This window comes from Typopeltis vanoorti, chromosome 11 (assembly GCF_054136105.1).
Source record: "Typopeltis vanoorti isolate ZY-2024b chromosome 11, IOZ_Tvanoo_1.0, whole genome shotgun sequence".
NCBI lineage: Eukaryota > Metazoa > Arthropoda > Arachnida > Uropygi > Thelyphonidae > Typopeltis > Typopeltis vanoorti.
In genome coordinates, this window is record NC_143559.1 from 130,466,547 (window position 1) to 130,488,584 (window position 22,038).

At 34.2% G+C, this 22,038-nt stretch overlaps 1 protein-coding gene across 1 annotated transcript in view; it reads right to left on the reverse strand.

The window, feature by feature from the left end:
- Positions 1-22,038, reverse strand: part of LOC150102046 (lissencephaly-1 homolog) — a 237,814-nt gene that overhangs the window by 80,411 nt on the left and 135,365 nt on the right. Inside the window, exons 8-9 of the mRNA XM_090400712.1 lie at positions 18,426-18,528; positions 8,025-8,121 (exon numbers count right to left, since the gene is read on the reverse strand). Coding sequence (XP_090256838.1) covers positions 8,025-8,121; positions 18,426-18,528 — 200 coding nt within the window. The remainder of the gene's footprint in view (positions 1-8,024; positions 8,122-18,425; positions 18,529-22,038) is intronic.

The following is a 22,038-nucleotide window of genomic DNA, read 5'->3' on the forward strand; positions in this document are numbered from 1 at the left end:
AGCAGTGATGACAGCACAGTGATAAAAAACACTGACCAAGCATGCAGTCAGGAATACATATCCATACTTGAAGTAGAAAAAGCTATCAAAGGCTTGAAATGTGGAAAGGCAGCAGGAGTAGATGATATTCGACCAGAAATGCTGAAGTATGGTGGTATAAAAGTCTTACAGTGGCTGCACTGCATAGTTCAGAAAGCCTGGACACAGGGACGAATTCCCGATGATTGGAGTAGAGCTCTCATAGTACCCATATATAAAAAGGGAAATAAAACTGAATGTGAGAATTACAGAGGTATTTCCCTACTGAGTGTTCCTGGCAAGATCTATGCAAGTATACTTGAGAAACGGTTGAGAAGAATTGTGGAAGAAAAGCTTGGTGAAGGACAAGCTGGATTCAGGCCAAATAGAGGCTATCAGGATCAGATCTTCACTTTACGACAAATAGTCGAGAAAGCATGGGAATATAACAAAGATCTGTATTTAAGTTTTGTCGATTTGGAAAAGGCATATGACAAGGTGCCAAGAGAGAAGCTATTCAATATACGCTGCAGTTATATGGTGTCAATGGGGCATTATATCAAGCAATACTTAGTCTTTATTTGAGTTGTAAGTCAGCAGTTAGAATTGAAGTACAGGAAGATGGTTTAATGTTAAATATGGTGTGAGACAAGGATGTACATTATCCCCTCTGTTATTCATTATCTATATGGATCACATTATGAAGGAAAGTGGTATTAAACCTGATATCAAAATTGGAGATGTTAATGTCAGCTCTTTGCTTTATGCGGATGATGTTATACTTCTAAATAAATCCGCTACAAGTCTGCAAGATTCTCTGACTAAATTGAATAGCTGTTGTAATAGATATGGTATTGTCGTGACGTTCTATTTTCATGTTATGTTCTAAATCCGCCATCTTGGTTTATTTACTATTCCACTTGGTCGAATTATTTACTATTCCACTTGGGGTTCCTGCAAGATTCAAATATTTATGAACGGTACAATAAAAAGGAATTCAGGCAAACACAATACTTAGATTAACAAAATAAAACATTTAATATATGATATATATAACAAATACAAGAATTCTGCTTAAAAATGAAACAATACAATCAACTTAATACATCTTGCTAAGTCACTCATGCCAATTCAATGTTCTAAACCTTCACATACAATTCACAGTTTCAAAATCACAAGTTTTCTTAACTCAAGTTAATAAAATGAAACTTCTTATTTAATCAGTCTCCACATATCTATCAGCTGTACTTAATGTTTAAATTCACAGGAAGCACTGATCAAGGTAGACAATATTCCAAGCTTATCTTATTTCGGACTTTGAACTTCGAAGATGTTCTTCGAAGTTATGAACTTCCTTTGCTTGTATCCTACCCTCCTTCCTGCTCCGCAAAAACTTCCTCCTCTCCTCTCTAATTAAAAAATCTTCTATTTTATTTTTCCTCTCCTTTCAGTCCGAAGGTCACGCTCTCTTCGACTCGTGCTTGTTTATTTCATGCGTCTCCATGACAACAAATTAACGCAAACATTTCGCTAATGTAATACAATGCTCTACTACTACATGAGTGATTACATAACGTTAAATTTTCACAAATAAGAATAAACAGAATATTTGAGCTACTTAATCAGCTTTTTCATTACGTATACAATTAATTATAATAACACTTTTCGTTACATCATATATATATTTTAGTTATTATAAATTCTGCACATATTATTGCTTAATAAATTAATAGTAGGTTAAGTTTAGAATAAATATTTAAATAGTAATCCTAAATTAAGGAATAATAAATAATTTTTATACAAATCATGATTAATACAAAATAACAAATGTTAAATGTGAATGAAAAAAAATAAATTACACAACGTAGTTTCATTCACAATTTAACATAGGCTCACCCTTTCTTTGAAAAAATTTTTGTTATAAGAAAAATTTTTCTTTTCACACTAGGCTCCCTCACGGAAGAATTGGATTACATATTTCCCTTTCGATTCCTCAAGTAGTATCTAGTTTGAATGAAACTTGTTTCTTTATTATGTCTAGTGCATTTATTCTCTTTCACATTCTCATTAAATCTCTTATCACTATCATTATCAATTTCTGCGTGTCTTCTATGTCTGTAGTATGGGATTTTCTCTTCTGAATTAAATTCACGTTTTCTGTTACCAGAATTAAGTTTTAGTTGTCTCATAACTTGGTGATTTGTTCCATTATATAGATTGGTCATTTTACCAAAATTGACTTCAACTGTTATTTTACTATTAGTGGCAACTTCTGATTTAGGCTTTGTCACCACTACTTGTTGTTCATCAGTGACAAGTGGTGTGTCAGACTGAATGTGCACATGAGAGTCATCATTACTATCTCTTTTAGATGATTGATTCACAGCCGACTTTTCTTTAGTAGATGGTCCTAATTCAAATGGCAATCTAAACTGTTTTGTTTGATGCTTAGTCTTATCACAATCAAGAATTTCATTTCTTCTGGTATATCTCCTCTTGTTCATCAGGGATATTTCCTTTTTAGAAAAGTTACAAGAGAATTGATATTTTGCTAAGAAGTTTGTTCCCAAAATAATGTGAGAACTTAGATTGGAAGTAGTGGGGACAACAAGTAAGTCTTGCCACACGTACAGTCCAAATTCTGGTAGGTATATCCTTGCTCGAAGTTTCTCATATGCCACAGAGTTTGAGTCTGAGAGAGAAGTAATCCTTACAGGTTGTCTCAGCTTGGCAGTGTTCTTCCACAGTTTGTTCTTTAAGGTTAGGAAATAATCCATCCTGATGGTAGAGGCATTGCATCCTGTATCTAATAAGATGTCACATTTAGAGCCCAGGATATCACCTCTAATTCTCATCATTCTCTCATTAGATGCTAGATATTTCTGAATTCTGTTATTTCTCCTGTGGGTCACATATCCAAATTTTGAGTTCCATCTGTTGTTATAGTAGTTTTCCTTGTTATGGAAACAGTTCCTGGCATAATGTCCAAGTTTGTTGCAATTATAACATTTAACAGGATTTCTTTGTTTTATATCTGTCTTGGATTGAGGAATAACAGACATTTGTTGTCTAACGTTATCTAATCCTCGGATTACTTTATCTAGACTAGTTAAAATAGGTTGACTTTGTTTTTCAACTTCATGTTTGATCATCTCATTAATTTTATTTGTAGTGAAGTTTTGATTTTCTTGAGATCTCAAGGTAATAGTCGACAATTGCTTTACCACTTCATCAAGACTATCCATTATTGGCTGATTTAATTTTTTTACTTCCTGGTGAATCAAGGTTTTTACTTCTGTCATCAGTTTCTTGTCCAATTGCTCCTTACTTTCAGTTAGGCAGTTAACATTACTTGAGTTTTCTTCAATATCCTTAGCTTTTCCTTTTTCAACCTTACTTCTCTTTTCTACTTCTGATTGGTTGAAGGAAGAATTAGTCTTATTCACAACATTAACAAGACTTACATTGGTTGAGGGATAAAGGTCTCCCAATATTTGTTCTCTTTCCTTGACAGTTTTGAGACACTCTTCTAAGGTGGAAATTTTCTTCTTATAGGCTGTTTCTCGCAGTTCTTCACTAAGACCTTGTCGGAATTGTTGGAATACAGTCCAATCCAAGTGAGGTTTATCTTCACTAGTAACATTCAAACTGTTGGCCAATGTTAATAAACGATTGTGAAAATCAGTAACAGTCTCTTTATCCTTTTGAATAATTTTCTGTAATTTCCATAAATTAGGACCTACACTTCTAAGTTTACAAAATTGGGATAACAAAGTTTCCTTAAATTTTGAATACTCAAAAGTTTCCCGAAGTATTGGAGAAGAATATAAGAATGTTTTTGCTTTACCTATTAATTTACTTCTAATCAAAATTAGCAATTGAAAATCAGTCCAACTTGCTATTTCTCTAAGTTTTTCAACATAGGTAAAGAAAAATAGTACATCATCCGATTCTTCACCTGAAAATTGGCGAAAAACCTGTTGCGGGTTTACTGTACGAAAGAATACACTATCATTCATTTCGAGCTTGATGTAACAGCCATAGTGATTAATAAATTACTAATTCAATTAATATAATCTTTCTACTTTAAAATAAACTTTTATTTTTGCCTGACTCCAGATTATAACCAGTTCACTGTGATTTATTTAATTTACTTTCTAAAATTTCAGGGAGCATTTCTATGATTGTTATCACCAAAACTAAATTCAATTTCTTAACTTATCGTTGTTAAATTTAATTCCTATCAATTAAATCACATCCTGTCGACTGCGCCATTTGTCGTGATGTTCTATTTTCATGTTATGTTCTAAATCCGCCATCTTGGTTCAAGTCACTCTTATCAATATAACAACTAATTGCAAATTAATCACCGATCCAAAAGTAGGGAAATTTATAATTATACTGCGCCACCCTATTTTTAGATTAGTCTATATAAAATAGTAGGATCAATTTTTAATTAAGTTAGCAGTCTCCTCATTTATTAGGCCGAATTATTTACTATTCCACTTGGGGTTCCTGCAAGATTCGAATATTTATGAATGGTGCAATAAAAAGGAATTCAGGCAAACACAATACTTAGATTAACAAAATAAAACATTTAATATATGATATATACAGGGTGTTCGGGATAAATTTGACATATTTATAATTAATTATATTTTTAAGTTACATGTATTAACACGTACTTCTCTTCATTTAAAAGTTTGGACCCTTCTTCATTCATATACAAGATGTCAGAAAGGATGGATAGCTGGAACCCACCTAAATCATGGAAGAGAATAACTTGTATCATGATGATTCGTGCCCGCCATCAAAATAAGGATATTACGACTGCTGCCCAATGCTCCCTGAATACAGTAAAAACAATCAGGCATGAACTAGAGACTTGCAATGGTGACTACGAGGATGTAGCAAGAAGAAAGATCCCTAGCAGACGATCTGATTGCGTTCGTACAGCAGAATTCCTCGCAAATCTGCAGGAACAGGTGTTGAAGAACCCTGGCATTGGAATTCGGGCTTTGTTCGTGGAGTTGCTAACTGTAGTCAAGCCCTGGATAACAAGGGTAGCCAATGGTAGGCCGTATGTATGGCAGCAGGATTCGGCCCCTTGCCACACCTCTGGGAAAAGTCAAAAATGGTTGTCTGAAAATTTCTATGACTTCACCAGTCCAAATGTTTGGCCTCCAAACTCCCCAGACCTTAACCCCATGGATTATTTTGTATGGGGCGCAGTTGAAAAAGACACCAATCGCACTTCCAGTAATACAAAAGCCCAGTTAATGGATAAAATTAAAACAGTTTTTGCGGCCCTTCCCAGGGAGACTGTAGCATCAGCTTGTTCGAGGTTCCGAAGCAGAATTGAAGCTGTGATCGATGCTAATGGTGGTTATTTTGAGTAAATCTTGTTGATAGTATTGTAATTAACTCTGCCTGTAATGTTTTTTTGTCAATTCATTAAATTTAATAGATACAAAGATTTTCTTTTTCCTTACGAAACTGTCAAATTTATCCCGAACACCCTGTATATGATTCACTATGTTTTGGCTCACTTCTAAATACTATTCTCATGAATTTCTGTACTAGAGAACTTATAATTTTCTTCCACTTCCTTTGCTTGTATCCTACCCTCCTTCCTGCTCCGCAAAAACTTCCTCCTCTCCTCTCTAATTAAAAAATCTTCTATTTTATTTTTCCTCTCCTTTCAGTCCGAAGGTCACGCTCTCTTCGACTCGTGCTTGTTTATTTCATGCGTCTTCATGACAACAAATGAACGCAAACATTTCGCTAATGTAATACAACGCTCTACTACTACATGAGTGATTACATAACGTTAAATTTTCACAAATAAGAATAAACAGAATATTTGAGCTACTTAATCAGCTTTTTCATTACGTATACAATTAATTATAATAACACTTTTCGTTACATCATATATATATTTTAGTTATTATAAATTCTGCACATATTATTGCTTAATAAATTAATAGTAGGTTAAGTTTAGAATAAATATTTAAATAGTAATCCTAAATTAAGGAATTAATAAATAATTTTTATACAAATCATGATTAATACAAAATAAGCAAATGTTAAATGTGAATGAAAAAAATAAATTACACAACGTAGTTTCATTCACAATTTAACAGTATGAAGGTCAGCAATAAAAAGACAAAGACAATGAAAATAGGCAGAATCATTGAAAATGTCAACTGTGTTGTGAATGGAGAACCTGTGGAACAAGTAAAACATTTCAGTTACTTAGGCACGATTTTTACTGAAGATGGTAAATTAAATATAGAAATAGACAACAGAATCAGCAAAGCTGTTATGGTGGGAAGTCAATTGAATAAATTCATATGGAATAAGAGAGAAATTAGTCGGAACACTAAATTAGCTGTATACAAGACAGTGTTCAAACCAGTTTTAACTGATGGATCTGAGAGTTGGGTCAGAAGTAAAACACTTGACCAAAGACTAGAGACCGCAGGTATGAGAGTCCTGAGAAAGATTAGAGGCGTGAACAGATGGCATCAATGGCAATATCATATTAAAAATGAGGATATTAGGAAAGAACTTGACATTGTCAGCATCCAAGAATGCGTTAGCAGAGCTAATCTCAGGTGGTATGGTCACTTAAATAGAATGGGAGAGGAAAGATTAGCAAAACAAGTGTTCTCTGCCAGGTTGGCAGGAAAACGACCCAGAGGAAGACCAAGATATAGGTGGATTGATACGGTACAAAGTGCCTTAGATGATAGAAATATAAGATCTGATAATGTTGGAGTCTTGACAAGTAACAGACTGATTTGGAGGAAAACTGTAGATAGGAAGTTAGTAATGATGTAAATTTTTCATGTAGTACTGTCATATACTGTACACCCCTTGAGGGTACATGGCAGGAATTTGATGATGATGATGATTATTATTTAGAAGTGCTGGCAAGGTTATGTGAAGCTGTTCGTGAAACGACCTGAACTTTGGTCAAACAACAATCATCTATCATGACAATGACAGATGATTGTTGTACATGATGCAATAGCTGCATGATGTACATGATGCAATAGCTTGCCTGCAAGTTATAGCTAAACAATCAATCAAAAAATTGGATTATCCTCCACATTCACCAGATGCAAAAGGAAAAAATGCAGATTTTCTGCCATCCAATGTCACATGGTAAGAGTAATAAAAGGCATTCAAAATCAGGTAAACATAGTTTTAACATGTGCACTGTGAGAAATGTCACACCTCTTACTTTAATAATTTTGCAATAAAAATGATCTGAATGAAACAAAATTAAACCCTGTGGACATATCTTAAATGTACATATTAAACTCCATCAAGCCAGAGTAGAGTTAGCAAAATATATATAATTATGCAACATTGTTGCCCTTCATGTCTGTAAATGGGGGAACAAATAGGCGTTAGCTTTTTTTTTTTTTTTTTTTTTTATGTCTGTAAATGATCTGGTAGAAATGAAAATTGAGGTGACTTGACAAATTTTTTGCAAGGATTAATTACAAATGTTGAATTTCAATAAAATACAGACAGACAGCCCAGAAATAATTTGTGTATGGATGGAAAGACAAAACTCATAAGCACTTCTTGTGAAATGCCTAATGAGGATAATGATGACAGTTATCAAAAGTTATAAAGTAATTGATAATGTAACTTTAAATCAGTAGACTATAAGATATATCTGCATTAAGAGAGCAATGTTATTTGCACAACTGAGTAAACAACTGAGCTTAATACCACTGTTTTGGGAAGCTACAATATCACTTTCCTGAATAATGTGGTCCATACAACTAATTCTAACACTTTTATCTAAATAAACAGCAACCCACCTCTATGCACATAATACAGTTCTAGCTGCTAACCTGCATAAATCATTATGCATATTTTAGAAAAATGCAAAATTTTAACTTTATAATAAACAGTGGAAAAATATAAACGCTATAAAATATGACTGGATAATTAAAGTAATAATCTATGAATGATATGAAGAATACCTGATCATTAGAACAAGTAGCCAGAAGAGAACCATCTTGATTCACTCTCACCATTCTTACCCATTCCCTGTGGCCAGAGAAAGTCTTCACACAATACCTGCAAGAGCAAAATTATATAGGTTTAATAGTATTTTAATTATACCACACTTAAATGCTTTGCTGTTATGATGACTAAATTATTTAGTACTACTTGTGCACTGCTCAAAATTTCAAATTAACACCTCTTACATAACGATGCCATTGGGCCTTTAGAAATAAATCAATTCTGCACAAAATGTTGCAAAACATATATCCCATCACCATTTGCAGGCATATTAACAAAGTTCTATTACTCTTTGAACAAGGACACAAAAAATGATAAGCATGTTTTGAAATCAACAACACTTTCCTTCATGAAGATCAATTATTTCTTTTTTTGTTTTGCTTAGTCAAACTTTGTACTACAGGTACTCTCAGAAAAGTATTTTAAAAGATTCAGAGTTAAAAATGTCACCTAAAATACATGATTCTAGAACACTTTTCCAGAGATATTTTAAATGAACAATGCTACTAACATTAATATGCAATTGTAGAATAGCTCAAATGAGCAAACTTAGCAAAATAAAAACTACAAGTGGTTTAAGTATGATCTATAATTTTCATAAGTACTTGCAAAGAATGCTATGAATCAATCATTTTTATGCAATATATTTCATATATTCCTCGATTCAGCATATATTATAATGAAATTAGAAGAATGATTAGTCACACCAATATAACATTCATTAATGAAAAGATAGAGTTGCAGCAAATATAGTAACATTTTAGGTGCCTGATATTTGCCAAAGAGGTGCAGTAGTTCAAAAATGGACTCAAAAACATGGTAAACAAGTGGCCATAATATATTCAAAACAAATGTCAAACACTGGGCAATCTCCATAATTCAAACAGTAGTCAATCATACAATCATCAACAAAATCCATTTCTCTGAATAAACAATATTTTGATAGTGTACAGCAAGAAATGAATTTTGTTGAATGGATCCAACCTACACCATGCTGTAAGATCCAACCTATTAACAATTTTAATCTGATCTACGAATAATACAGAGAAATTAATTTAAAAACACCTGTCTATACTATTCAAAATTTCAAATGCATACACTCGTTCAAACCACAAAAGCCTCGAACTATGTGAGACAGATGTATTGCTTATAGGATGCCTGAAGTGGTTTGACAAAAAATGTACATATTTGGTCTATAACAAAGTTCCTAGATTAGCTAACCCTTAGTCTATCCAAGATACTAATTAATGTGATAAAAAAAAATATCACACATCCATCAAATCGCTAATTTCCATTTTAGTTCTAATTTCTATTGCATTGCTGTTATAGACTGCAAGCAAAACAAACTTTTTCTTATATGAAAGTAAACAAATTAAAACTAGAAATCATATATCAGGTGACCATTTTCATTTATTGAAGTAATCATATTTTGCAACTCAGGCTAAAAGACAAATATATAACCCATATATCCCATTAATACATATATAGTAAGTAAATTAAATTCTGACATTTCTTAATGAAACTTTCAATGAATCCAGTATGCCGTGTTTTCTATAACCGAGCATGCATTCTTCTCTGGCTAAACTTCATTCTCCACCAATTTTGAAAATGAATGACAATTACTATCACTTTTCACTTCAAATCTATTCCTTCCATCCTCCTACCATTTCCAATCACTGTTTAATTGAAACTCATTCCATGCTCCTTTTCAGCTGGCATCAATTTCATAATGTTTATATTAATTATACTTGACATTATATTTTGTTTTCTCAGGGGCTTACATTGATGAGTACGGGCATGGCAAACCCGAGATACCCAAGTTAGATCTGATCTTACTTTGTACAATATACACTTTGTATATCATATCTGGAGACTAGTCTTCTACTCTCTCTTACTTCTTACTCCTTCGCCCCCAGTAATATTAGAGCAATTCGAGGGCAGGGGGGGGGGCGACTCTTTCCTCTCAAACTGTAGTTTCCACTATCTACTAAAAAAGGCAAGCCTAGTGTGCTTGCAGACATGTATAATGCTATGCATTAAGGGAAGGGCCACTACCCAGACTGGTTTCGACCTTTATTGAGGTCTCATCAGTGAGAACCAGATCCAGAGGTGGTGATACAAAGGTGGAAGTAATGGAGAAGTCATATTTCCATATACGAGTTGCCAAAAGGTGTCAATACCTTATTATTAAATTACTCTGGATTTAGAGAAAGATGTTGGAAGTTTTTTCCCACTAGGTTACACTATAATAAATTTAGTCTAATCCTTTATCCAAGTGTAAGCAAACAAAGTTTGTGCATGAAGTATCTTCAGGACTGAGGCACTCGTTGTAAAGGTGGACCAAGCTCTCATCACTCCTTGTCTTAATATCTCCCATAATGCTTTTGTTTGCTTACACTTGGATAAAGGTTTAAAATAAATTTATTATACTCTAACCAAGTGGGGACAAACTTCCAACATCTTTCTCTAAATCCAGAGTAATTTAATAATAAGGTGGTACACCTTTTGGCAACTCGTATAGGTAAATATGACTTTTCCGTTGCTTCTGCCTTAGTATCACCACTTCTGGGTCTGGCTCCCACTGACGAGACCTCAATAAAGGTAGAAACTGGTCTGGGTAGTGGCCCTTCCCTTAATGCATAGCATTATATGCCATCTGTCTCCAACACTTTTCAATATTTACATTAATGAAATATTAATACAGTGGAACACCTTAAACAATCAAAGTATAGAAATTTTCCGGAATAACAAAATAAATATGCTATTATTTGCAGATGATCAGGTAATAATATCAGATAAGGAAGACAATTTACAAAGAGCAGCATATAATTTAAACATTATAATAGAACAGTTTGGAATGAAAATTTCCATAGATAAAACTAAAACAATGCCATTTTGTGGACAAACTCCAGTTAGAAGCAAAATAGTTATTAATAATAAAATAATAGAACAGATAAATACTTTCAGTTATCTTGGGTGTGAAATATCATATGAAGGAGAAAAACACATAAAATTAAAAACTTCAAAATTTTTACAGATTATAGGCCTGATAAATATAACACTCAACCCAAATATAGTACAAAAAGAAACACGCTTGAAAATATACAGTACTTTAGCAGTGCCCACATTATTATATGGCAGTGAAATTTGGGCAATAAACAAACAAGATAAAGAATAAAAACAAGTGAAATGAGATTTACAAGAAGAACTACAAAATACACATTAGATCAAAAAAGGAACGAAGACATTTTAAAAGAACTAAAAACAAAATCAATAGACGAAAAACTAAACAATTATAAACAAAAATGGATTGAACATATAAACTGAATGGCCAACACCTGACATCCTAAACAAATACTAAAATATAAGCCAATTGGAAAGAGAAGGCAGGGTAGACCTCAAAAAATGATATTGGATGGATAATGAGACCGGAACAGACCAATTAGTATTATGATGAAATATCTTCACAAGTGGTTTATATAGAGGCTGTTGACTTAATCTCAATTGCCTTGGTATTCCTTAATGTGAAGTACACTTTTCTTTAGGATGTGCAGTAAACACACAGCAGTATGTTTATGACTCTGCCTTGATTTTATCATAATATCTTCATGGACTTGGCTCCTGCCAACAAAACCTCAATAAAGGTTGAAACCAGTCTGGGTAGTGACACTTTCCATAATACCTAGCAATCGCATCCAAAAGGAAGTGTGCTTTGCATTTTGGGATGCAAAGCAACTGATGTGAAGTTAAAACTATAGAAGTAGACTAGTCATGAGAATGTTTCACATGCAAATGTTCTTTATTTACACTTGGGTAAGGATTAAAACAAGAATATAATATTTCTTGTCAATATCATACACTTTACAACCAAGTGAAAAAGCTTCCTACAAAAGTAATGCCATGGATATGAAGTGCAAATTCCCTGTACTACTCAGGATAGATCTACCTATACTGTAATCAGCTTCTTCTCAGAGTGCCATCTCCTATCGGAGGTCGGTAACCACCTTAGAAAATTTTGAGCGATCCTCAGCCACTCTGAAGTCCTCAGAGCTCATGCCAGTCCACTGTCTGATGTCTGCCAGCCAAGATTTTCTTTGTCCTCTTCTTCCATTTATCTTCCCTTTTATAATCAATTGAAATATTTTATATTTTTCATTACAAAGTAGGCAGATATGCAGTTTTTCTTCTTTTTATGGTCTAAAAAGTTCACATGATTTCCCCGTTTGTTCCAGAACTTCTTGGGTGTTTTTGCAAAAAAACAAAACAAACAGCTAAATTATCACACATCAACTCCAGTGATGGAATGTGTCTACATTTGACAAATTTTCTATTCATCATGTCAGAACTACAATCATGCTTCCTGAAGTATCTAAATCCTATCCCTTATGCTGAATAGTTGAATGTACTAACTCTCCCCACATACTGCCTTGCTTGCTTTCTTTCTGGTCTCCTTCGCAGATTTGCTAAACACTAAATCTTATATTAAAAATAGCACAGACTTCAAAGAAAAATTAAGGATCTTGTCTTGATGCCAAAATAATGATCTCGTTTGTTGTTCACCAAATGACCAACACAGTATAACACTTAAATTTACAATCAGTGCATGCTATTTCACTAGGCAAAACAAGTTATACAGAGTAATGAATTACTAGGGATAGCCTTATCTCTCCTACATTAGCAGACTATTTTATGGAACCCTTAAAAGCCAACTTCTTACTACCATATTTCCCAAACCTCATACCCAACTGTTTTGTAGATGATTGCAATCTGGTCACACTCTGAGCATGAATTACTACAATTTCTAAATAAAATAAACTTCATGTATGACTTTATCAAGTTCAAAAGTGTTAAACAAGCAACCTTCCGTTTCTACATACTTTAATAACTCACACTTTCAATCAACATTCGATTTTCTGTGTATTGAAAACCTTTCTCTACTGAAGGATGCACCATCCGTCTTCATATATATATCATGGATGAGAGGCTTTACCATAACTCTCATGCATTGCATTTGTTCTAACAAATCCCTTCTGTTGAAAAACAAAAAGTCATTCAGAGAATCCATGATAAATGTTATCCCTCAACCTTACCATCTGATTATCATCATATAAATTTCAATATCCTACCTTACAGGGAGATTAGAAGGAACAGCATTAGTTCAAAAATTTAATTTGTGTGCTACCTTCAAAATCATTTCATAAAAACTGCCCTCCACCAAGGTCAAATTACCTCCTCTGTTCTTACATGGTGTATAACATGCACCTTGTTCACAACAATTATGTTATTTTAGACAAACTTGCTATTCTGCTGAAATTAGAATTCAGACTAAATCTGTTAAGTTCAGCCTCATTTACCATGCCATTAGTCACCGATTTCTGGAATCAAACTAGAATATTCAAGTCGATTAAGTTCAACTGCCTTTTCCTGCTATTTATAAAGTACAGCCTTTTCTGTTACAATGCTTGTCTGTAATGCACAAATTTATTCATATACAGTAGTCAAACAAGAGAACAAAATCACCAAAATGCAAAATTGTGTTTGTAATTTCATGAGGTGAATATACTTTGTGCTACCACCAAGTAACACCAGGTGAATGCAAAAAACCACATCCAGCCAAATGTAGCAGCCATGTGTATAATAGTTTATTCCTTCTTTATTTTTAGTTCTTTTAAATCCATAATTTGCATAAGTCATCATTCCCCCCCCCCTCATCATTGAAATTGAATTTATTTGCATTTTTTATTTTTCTGAATGTATTTCTGCACCAAGTTGATATGTTGTGCTTACAACTATTAGTTGTATACAGTCTTGGCTTTGTGCCTTTTAACTGATATCTTTTAACTAAAACTTTATTTAACACAGTGTTAATAAGGTGGGATGTCACAGACCCCAAAGATTTTAAATTTACTATAACTTTTTAACAATGCATGGCAGTGAGTCATGCCTTATAGATGATGCTTTACAGACGAGGAGCCATTTAGCAGAGATGATGATAGTGAAATTGATTTAGAATTAGTCAGTAACCATGAGTTAATTTTGTGGATCTACATTTTTATTCATAATTTTAATAAAATTATAGGACACTTAAACAATACATAATCTAATATTGATTAAAAAGATATGGATTTCTATAATACACTACATTATTAGGGTGGGTCTGTGGGACCCCACCTTACCACTTTTGTTACATTCTCCCACCAGGTTAATTATTTTTTAGCCTAGTTGTTACAAAGGGTCTGTTCCATTGCCAAAAAAGCTTACCTTTTTATATCCAACTTTGTTTGATATTATCCTTTTGGCCTGTGGCTTTGCTTTTACTGGTTAATTAACCACTTCTTGTATTACCTTGTAGTGTCTATTTAAATTGCTTGTGCTACCACCAAGTAACACCAAGTGAATGCAAAAAACCACATCCAGCCAAATGTAGCAACCATGTATGTTTATTCCTTCTTTATTTTCAGTTCTTTTAAATTCATAATTTGTATAAGTCATCAATTTTTCCTCCATCATTGGTTTTATTTGCATTTTTTATTTTTCTGAATGTATTTCTGCACCCAGCTGATATGTTGTGCTCACAACTATTAGTTGTATACAGTCTTGGCTTTAATCTAAAAAGTGATGTGGTATAATTTTTAATAGATCATTACTCCGTGTAATGTGCTTTTTTTATATACAGTAAAACCCCGACGTTACACGGTAGGTGGGACCAACAAAAAGCGTGTAGGTCGAATTCGTGTAACTCGTGGTATAATTTTGCATGTAATTTATATATACAAACATACAATTCGGAAAGCTGTATAACTGAGAGGAGACCTCCACATAGCCTTTAAAGGAATGCGGAGAACCGACCAGGGCTTCTGACCTAATGTATAATCCTCACCGTCTCGTGGTGCACCCTGTTGGGTATCTACTTGGATACTGAACGAACGAGGATGGCCTGGCAATTTGGGATTTAGCCGACCAAATTGTATTCTTATTGGTTAAACCAAAATAAAAAATGATGGTACAACATGACAAAATTTCATGCCGGCTGGGCATCGCCCAGTTAAACAAGGCCCCCGTTGTTTTCGCCAGGGAACCAGGGCGAACAGCGAAAAGTCAGCTACTGGAACAAATCTGAAAACAAACCCCAACTCAACATCACCAGAGTTAAAGATCGGTACTATCAACATAAGAAGCCTGAATGGCAAAGAAATGGAGCTAACTGAGGAATTAGATAAGTACCAGATCGACATAATAGGGGTGACTGAAACAAAAAAGACCAAAACTGGTGAGATCTTTCTGAGCAATAAATACAAAATGTTATATTCAGGCAATAACAATCAAGGAAAAGGAGTAGCAGCCATAGTATTCAACACAAAATATGAGGCTAATCTTGTTGAATGGCAGTCAGTCTCAAGTAGAGTAATTTGGGCAAATATGAGAATGGGGAACTGGACAATGAGACTTATTTGTGCCTATGGTCCCACAGAAGGTTCTACTAAGGTAGAAGTGGAGGAATTTTTTGAGGCCTTAGAAAAAGCAACTGACACAATGAAAAATGTAAAGTTGGTCCTTGTTGGGGATCTAAATAGCAGAGTAGGAAATGATTGTGAGACATACAAAAATATTTTGGGAAAATTTGGAGAAATCGGCAAAGCTAATAATAATGGCAAATATTTGTTCGATTTCTGCTCAGGACATGGACTGGTTATTACTAACACCATGGTCCAACATAAAAATGTGCACAAATTCACATGGAGAGAAGAGGCTAGGAATAAGAAAAGTCTCATTAACCATGTTATTGTTGATAGTGATGTTTTCTCCCTGGTGCAGGACACCAGAGTGTACAGAGGATTTGAAATTGGAAGTGATCACTATTTAGTCTTGAGCAGGATAAAATTGAATTTCATATTGAAAAGAATAACATGTAAGAAAGTTTTAAAGCGAATAAAAGTTGAGCAGCTCTCAGATGTGAACTGTAGACTAAAATACACAAAGATTATTGAAGAAAAAATGAAAGAGTTTAAGAACAAGAATCAAACCTTGGAGATTCAGTGGCAAACTCTGAAGAAAACACTGATTGATTCTGCCAGAGAGGAATGTGGTGAGGTTGTCTGTAAGGATAAAAATATCAGAACTCCCTGGTGGACACAGGAAGTTAAAGAGGCAGTGAAGGAAAAGAAGAAAGAATATCAAAAGTTCCTGTCAAATAAGTCAGCTTGTGCTCTTAGAGAATATAGAGACAAATGCAAGAATGCTAAACACTGTGTAAAACTAGCTAAACAAAAGTCATGGGAGGACTTTGGCAAGAATATAGAAAATAAATATCAAGAAGGTGGCAAAATATTCTAGAGGTTTTTGAAGCAGCTTAGGAATGGAGGAAAAAGTGCTGTAAAAGGAGTTAGAGATGATAAAGGTGACATGAAAACGGGAGAAAAAGATATCCTTGAAGTATGGAGTAATTACTTTGAAAAACTGCTAAATGAATCAAGCAGTGATGACAGCACAGTGGAGACCAAGATATAGGTGGATTGATACGGTACAAAGTGCCTTAGACGACAGAAATATAAGATCTGCTAATGTTGGAGTCTTGACAAGTAACAGACTGATTTGGAGGAAAATTGTAGATAGGAAATTAATAATGATGTAATTTTTTTCATGTAGTACTATCATATCCTGTACACCCCTTGAGGGTACATGGCAGGAATTTGATGATGATGATGAAGTTTACAAAAACACCTATATTTTTTAAGAAATATAATCATAATTTTAGTTTTTCGTACATAAAAAAAAAAAAGAAAGTTATTTCGATGTTGATGGTTTCATAAAATCTAATCTATTCGTTTTACGGCACGTCTTTTTCTTGTCACGCAAAATTTCTTCATAGCAATCTAATGATTTTTTTTATTCCTTGCTTTTTGCCTTGTGGCTACAGTTCGTTTCTCGTTAGAATCTATGTCCTCCAAAATCTGTAAACCTTTCTTTTATGATTGTTCTTACTGTGGATTCCTGTAGATCAAATTTCTTTGCTAGCTCACAAATTTTCATTCCGCCTTCAAAATCCTTAATAATGTTGAGTTTTGTTTCCAAAGTCAATGTTTTTCTTTTCTTGCTAGCTGTAGAAGAATCAGACTTGCTTCTTTTGGATGACATTATTATTTTTTATGTGATAAAATTTTTATCAAGAACATAACATTAAACAATCGCAAGGTTTGTAGACTATAAAAATCGTGTATGAATGGAGACCGCGCGAAACACGTCAGTGCTTGTTCACAGCATGCGCGACACTGGTGAATGCAGCCAGCACCTGAAAGATACAACTAGTGGTGAGGCATGAAGTGGGACGGGAATATGTACATATAAGAAACCACATAACTCTGGATTTGCATAAGTCGGGGTATGACTGTACTCTATTAGTATAGGAGCAATTAAAGCTATAATAAGTTCTGTTGGCCTATTAAGATGACTAAATATGTGAAAATGTGCAATTAGGCAAAAAAGGCTATACAATACATACTGCTCATGATCCTGAAAGAAGGCAGTCAAAGATATATCAAAATTTAGAATTCTACTGCTGAGCAAAGGCCTCTCCGAAATTATTTCTCTCTCTCTCTCTCTCTCTCTCTCTCTCATAGGGCCATCCCCATTCAGTTTTTCCTGCTATTTCTATGATCTCAACTGTCCACTTCATTCTCTGTCTTCCACTGGATCTGTTGCTCTCTCTCTCTCTCTCTCTCTCTGGAAATGGAAATTGTAGTAAGGGCTTGTAATAGTGCTTAATAGTTCTTCAGTATTTTTGGTGAGAACTTTTCTTTTTTCCTTGAGTACTTGTTAATGATTGGTTTACTTTAACTGCTGTTTCCATTTGGCTGCAGAATAGGCAAGTGTCTATTTACTTGAATATATTCTGTTCTTCTTTGAAATTAATGGTGTACATATATTATTCAATTATTTGGAATAACATTTTTTTCTCCATTATTTCTGTTTTTTAAAGGCAGGTTTGAATGGTGCATCTAATTAATTGTGATCTGTATTTAAAGTAAAATTTATGTATTATCTCTGTCTCAATTTTTGCATTTTGAACTAGTGAACATGGAGAACATCATGTGCATGATCTTTTAGATTTCCTCTTAAAAAAATGTCACTGTCCGGAATTTACATGGTGCAAACTGGAGTAACTTTTCTGAGGTTGTCATCAAGATCCAAAGTCACACTGTTCAAGTCAAAGAAATAATTGTTCTTAATTCAGCAAGAGTAATTTAGAACATTCCAAATACTCGTGATCTCTGATAGTCAGTGTACATTAGAATATGAAGAATACCTGGTCCTCTTAGATAAATTTAAAAACATTGAATAAACAGGAAAAAATTACTTACCCAGTTGCTACTTCCCACATTTTAATGGTCTTGTCACGTGAAGATGATACTATATAGTCACCGCTGGGCATAAAAGATACAGATGATACATTATGGTCATGGCCTGGGGGGGAAAAGTTTCAACAAGCTTAAATAAGCTTTATCTTGATAAAACATAATACAGGAAATATAAAAAAAAATCAGCAATGAACATTATTAAAACCAGTGTTTCACAACTACCAAGCTATAGCATACATGCAAGTTCTCACACTTGGCTTTAACACCTGCCTGCTCATCATCATATCCTCCTATTAGGCTCAATGGACTGTCACAGCCAAGAAACTTAGCTTCGTAGAAGCCTTAACCAATGCTCTGAGAGAACAATTAATCATATCTACAAAATCTGTTACATTTTCAACTGCATGTCTGCTGGTTTGTTTGTTTGTTTTTGGGTTAAATGGCACAAGGACAGCTATGGTAATGCTGCACCAAAAACACACATTAAATAAGGGGCTTATGAAGGTCTAAAAACTATATATAAAAATTGAAATAATCAAAATCATAAATGAAACATTTCTTAAAAGTACTATTCAATAAATAAGACAACATAAAATCAGGGTAGAAAAACAAATGTAAAAGATGTGTATAAAAGCATAAAATTAAAGCTGAGGTTTTTATAAACATTTACAATAATTTAAACTAAAAAGTATATACTTTACTTTATATAAGTTGATAAAGATTAATGTAAAACTTAAAAACCAGGTTGACAGTTGATCTGATAAAATCTGCCTAAGTGTGTAGGGCTTAGATGGATTATAAAAGTGGCTAAAATGATGACTGCACTGATTAGCAAAATGAGAGAGAGGTTGATTAAAATATGAGTGATGGATAGTCCACTCACAAAGCTCACACATAGGCATGTCACCACCTCTAAGAAGGAAGGAAGGAGTGGATGAGATGACTATGACCTATTCAGAGCCAAGCAAGAACAACTTCCTCTGTTCAAACTCTGGGCATAAACTGCAGCAAAGATACAATCTGTGTATGACACAGGCAGATGGTAGATGGTTGAGAAATGAGCTGATCTTGCTGCAGAAACTGCAGCAAGATCAGCTCATTTCTCAGCAGCCTCATTTCTATTAATCCTAACATAGCTTGGAATTCAACAGAAGTATACATCAAAGTATGCTGAAGAAAGAGGTGTTGAATTCAAGAGAGCACCAGATGGTACTGTAGCTCCAGACTTCATATACCTGAAGAAAACTTTGTGAGTCGAACATATTATGCACATTGATAGCAGTAGAATCTGATGTATCTTAGCACAAGTTCTATTGCATACAGCTCTGCTGTAAAGTTGTTACACTCTAGTGGGATTTGTGCAAATATAATGTTTGGAGGGATGGTAGAAGATTTTCTACTAGGTCCTCCAATTTTGAGTGATAGGCACAAAATCACAGTATCCAGTACTATGAGCTTTGAACAGTTGATGGCGGACGACAGCAGAGGTAGAATATTTCAGTAGCCTGCTGACAACAACAACATAGCTCAGATGCCACAAAACTCATTTCCACCGTGGCAATCATATATGCCAGCATACAGTGGAAATGAGTTTTGTGGCATCTGAGCTATGTTGTTGTTGTTGTCAGCACTATTTCAGGAGCTTGTAGGAAATTTTATCTTCAACCAAAGGGTTTTATGGCAGTCTCTCAACTGTTATAAAGATTCTTCCATTGTGACCCAAAAGTAGTTGGATATATGGGGTGCTCTGGCAGGGTTTTATTTTAGTTGCATATAGACAGCAGCTAGTGCTGAAGCGACAAAGGTGGTGTGTTTGCTTCAACATACAAACTAGTAATATGTAACATGCAAAATACTTCAGTTGCAATTCAGATGGCTTGATAGAGAATAGGTCTAGCCATTGCAGCATATTCTCCCTGGCAAAAGCATAGACTTGGTAGTCACAGTCAAGCATCAGTACTCTGTATACAAACAAAGCAAAAAACATCTGTTGCACTCCAGTAGGTGGAAGATAGGGTGTGCAAAATGTTCAATGCTTTATGGCCCTTGTCTCATAACTGATGTGAGGGAGGAAACTGAGTCTGCTGTCAAATATCAGTTCCAAGAACTTGGCTTCTGATGCAACTGGGATTAGTGATTATCCAAGTCAGAGTTCTAGGTTAGGATGAAAACCACATCAGTAGCAAAAGTGCACACAAACTTTCTTCTGCTGTGAAAATCTGAAACCATTTGCAAGCACTAATTTTGGGAGATGATTGATGGCTTGTCTCAGCTGTCTTTCAATGACCCTCATATTACGTGTATGATATTACTTACTGTTGGAGGAAGTTGTTCTGTTATCGAGTTGACCTTGACTGCAAAAAGCAAGACATTTAAAACAGAACCTTGTCGGACTTCTGCTCCTTGGTTATAGGGCCAGGAGAGGACAATTCCCACTCAAACTTGGAAGATTCAGTAAGATAAGAAGTTTTTGATAAAAAGAGAAAGACATCCTCTAACACCAAAATTATGTAAGTCTTTCAGTATTCCATATCACCAAGCAGTGTCATATGCTTTTTCCATATCAAAGAAAACCTATACTAGATGTTTGCATTTTAGGAAGACTTCTCTAATGAATACCTCCAGGTGGACATGATCAGTGGTAAAATGATACTATTTTTTTTTCCAGATTATATAGTTCTGGAAAATAATGTAATTTCTCTATAGAAACCATAAAAGAAGAGAGTTAACCATTAAAACTTGAGCTTTTTCTTGGTTTTATTCGTTGACCAAATATTAATAAATGATATACAAGTTTCACCAGCTATTTTGTCTGGCTTCTTCAGGACAAGTATAATGGTACACACTAACATTTGCTAGTAAAAAAAAGAAGAATGGAATAACACAGTCAAATAAATTAAAACTAATGTGCAACATCATAAGCATGGAGTGTGGTGTCTCAGTCATTGTTTATTGAGTGCGTTATATAGTTTTTAGTGAAATGAAATTCTGGTAAGCTGAGTAAATTTATTACGCTTTTCCAGATGTCTTTCAGAATCATTCCTTGATTTCTGTTTAGATTTTTTCCCAAATGGAGTACAAGTGGTATAAAGATAAAACCAACAGATACCGAACATTACCTGCACTTCAAATCATTTCACCATATTGCGCAAAAACTCAGCATAATACATATGCTTAAAAATAGAGCGACCAATATTATCTGAGAAGAAAAAGATCTCCATGATGAACTCACTCTCATATCTCAAACACTAGTAAACAACGGTTACCCAAAAAATATAATCAAAAAGATTCTTCATAGAAACCCTCCACAGCAACAACCTCCTGTCGTGCAATATATATCATCCATTGTCGTCCCCTTATGCAGGCTAAGTTTTAAAACTATATGCCACATTTTAAGATCTCCTAAGGACATTAATGCCTTCTTCAAATACGCAGTTGTATGCAACATCCCATGGTCCTGTGAATTAAATTACATAAGCCAAACATCAAGAAGCCTGGAAATTCCAAAAAAAAACGAACATATAGGGGACCTAAACAACAACAGAACAGATACTTCAGGATTAGCCCATCACTTCTCGATCTCTAACCACACCATCAATTGGGATAACAGCTCCAT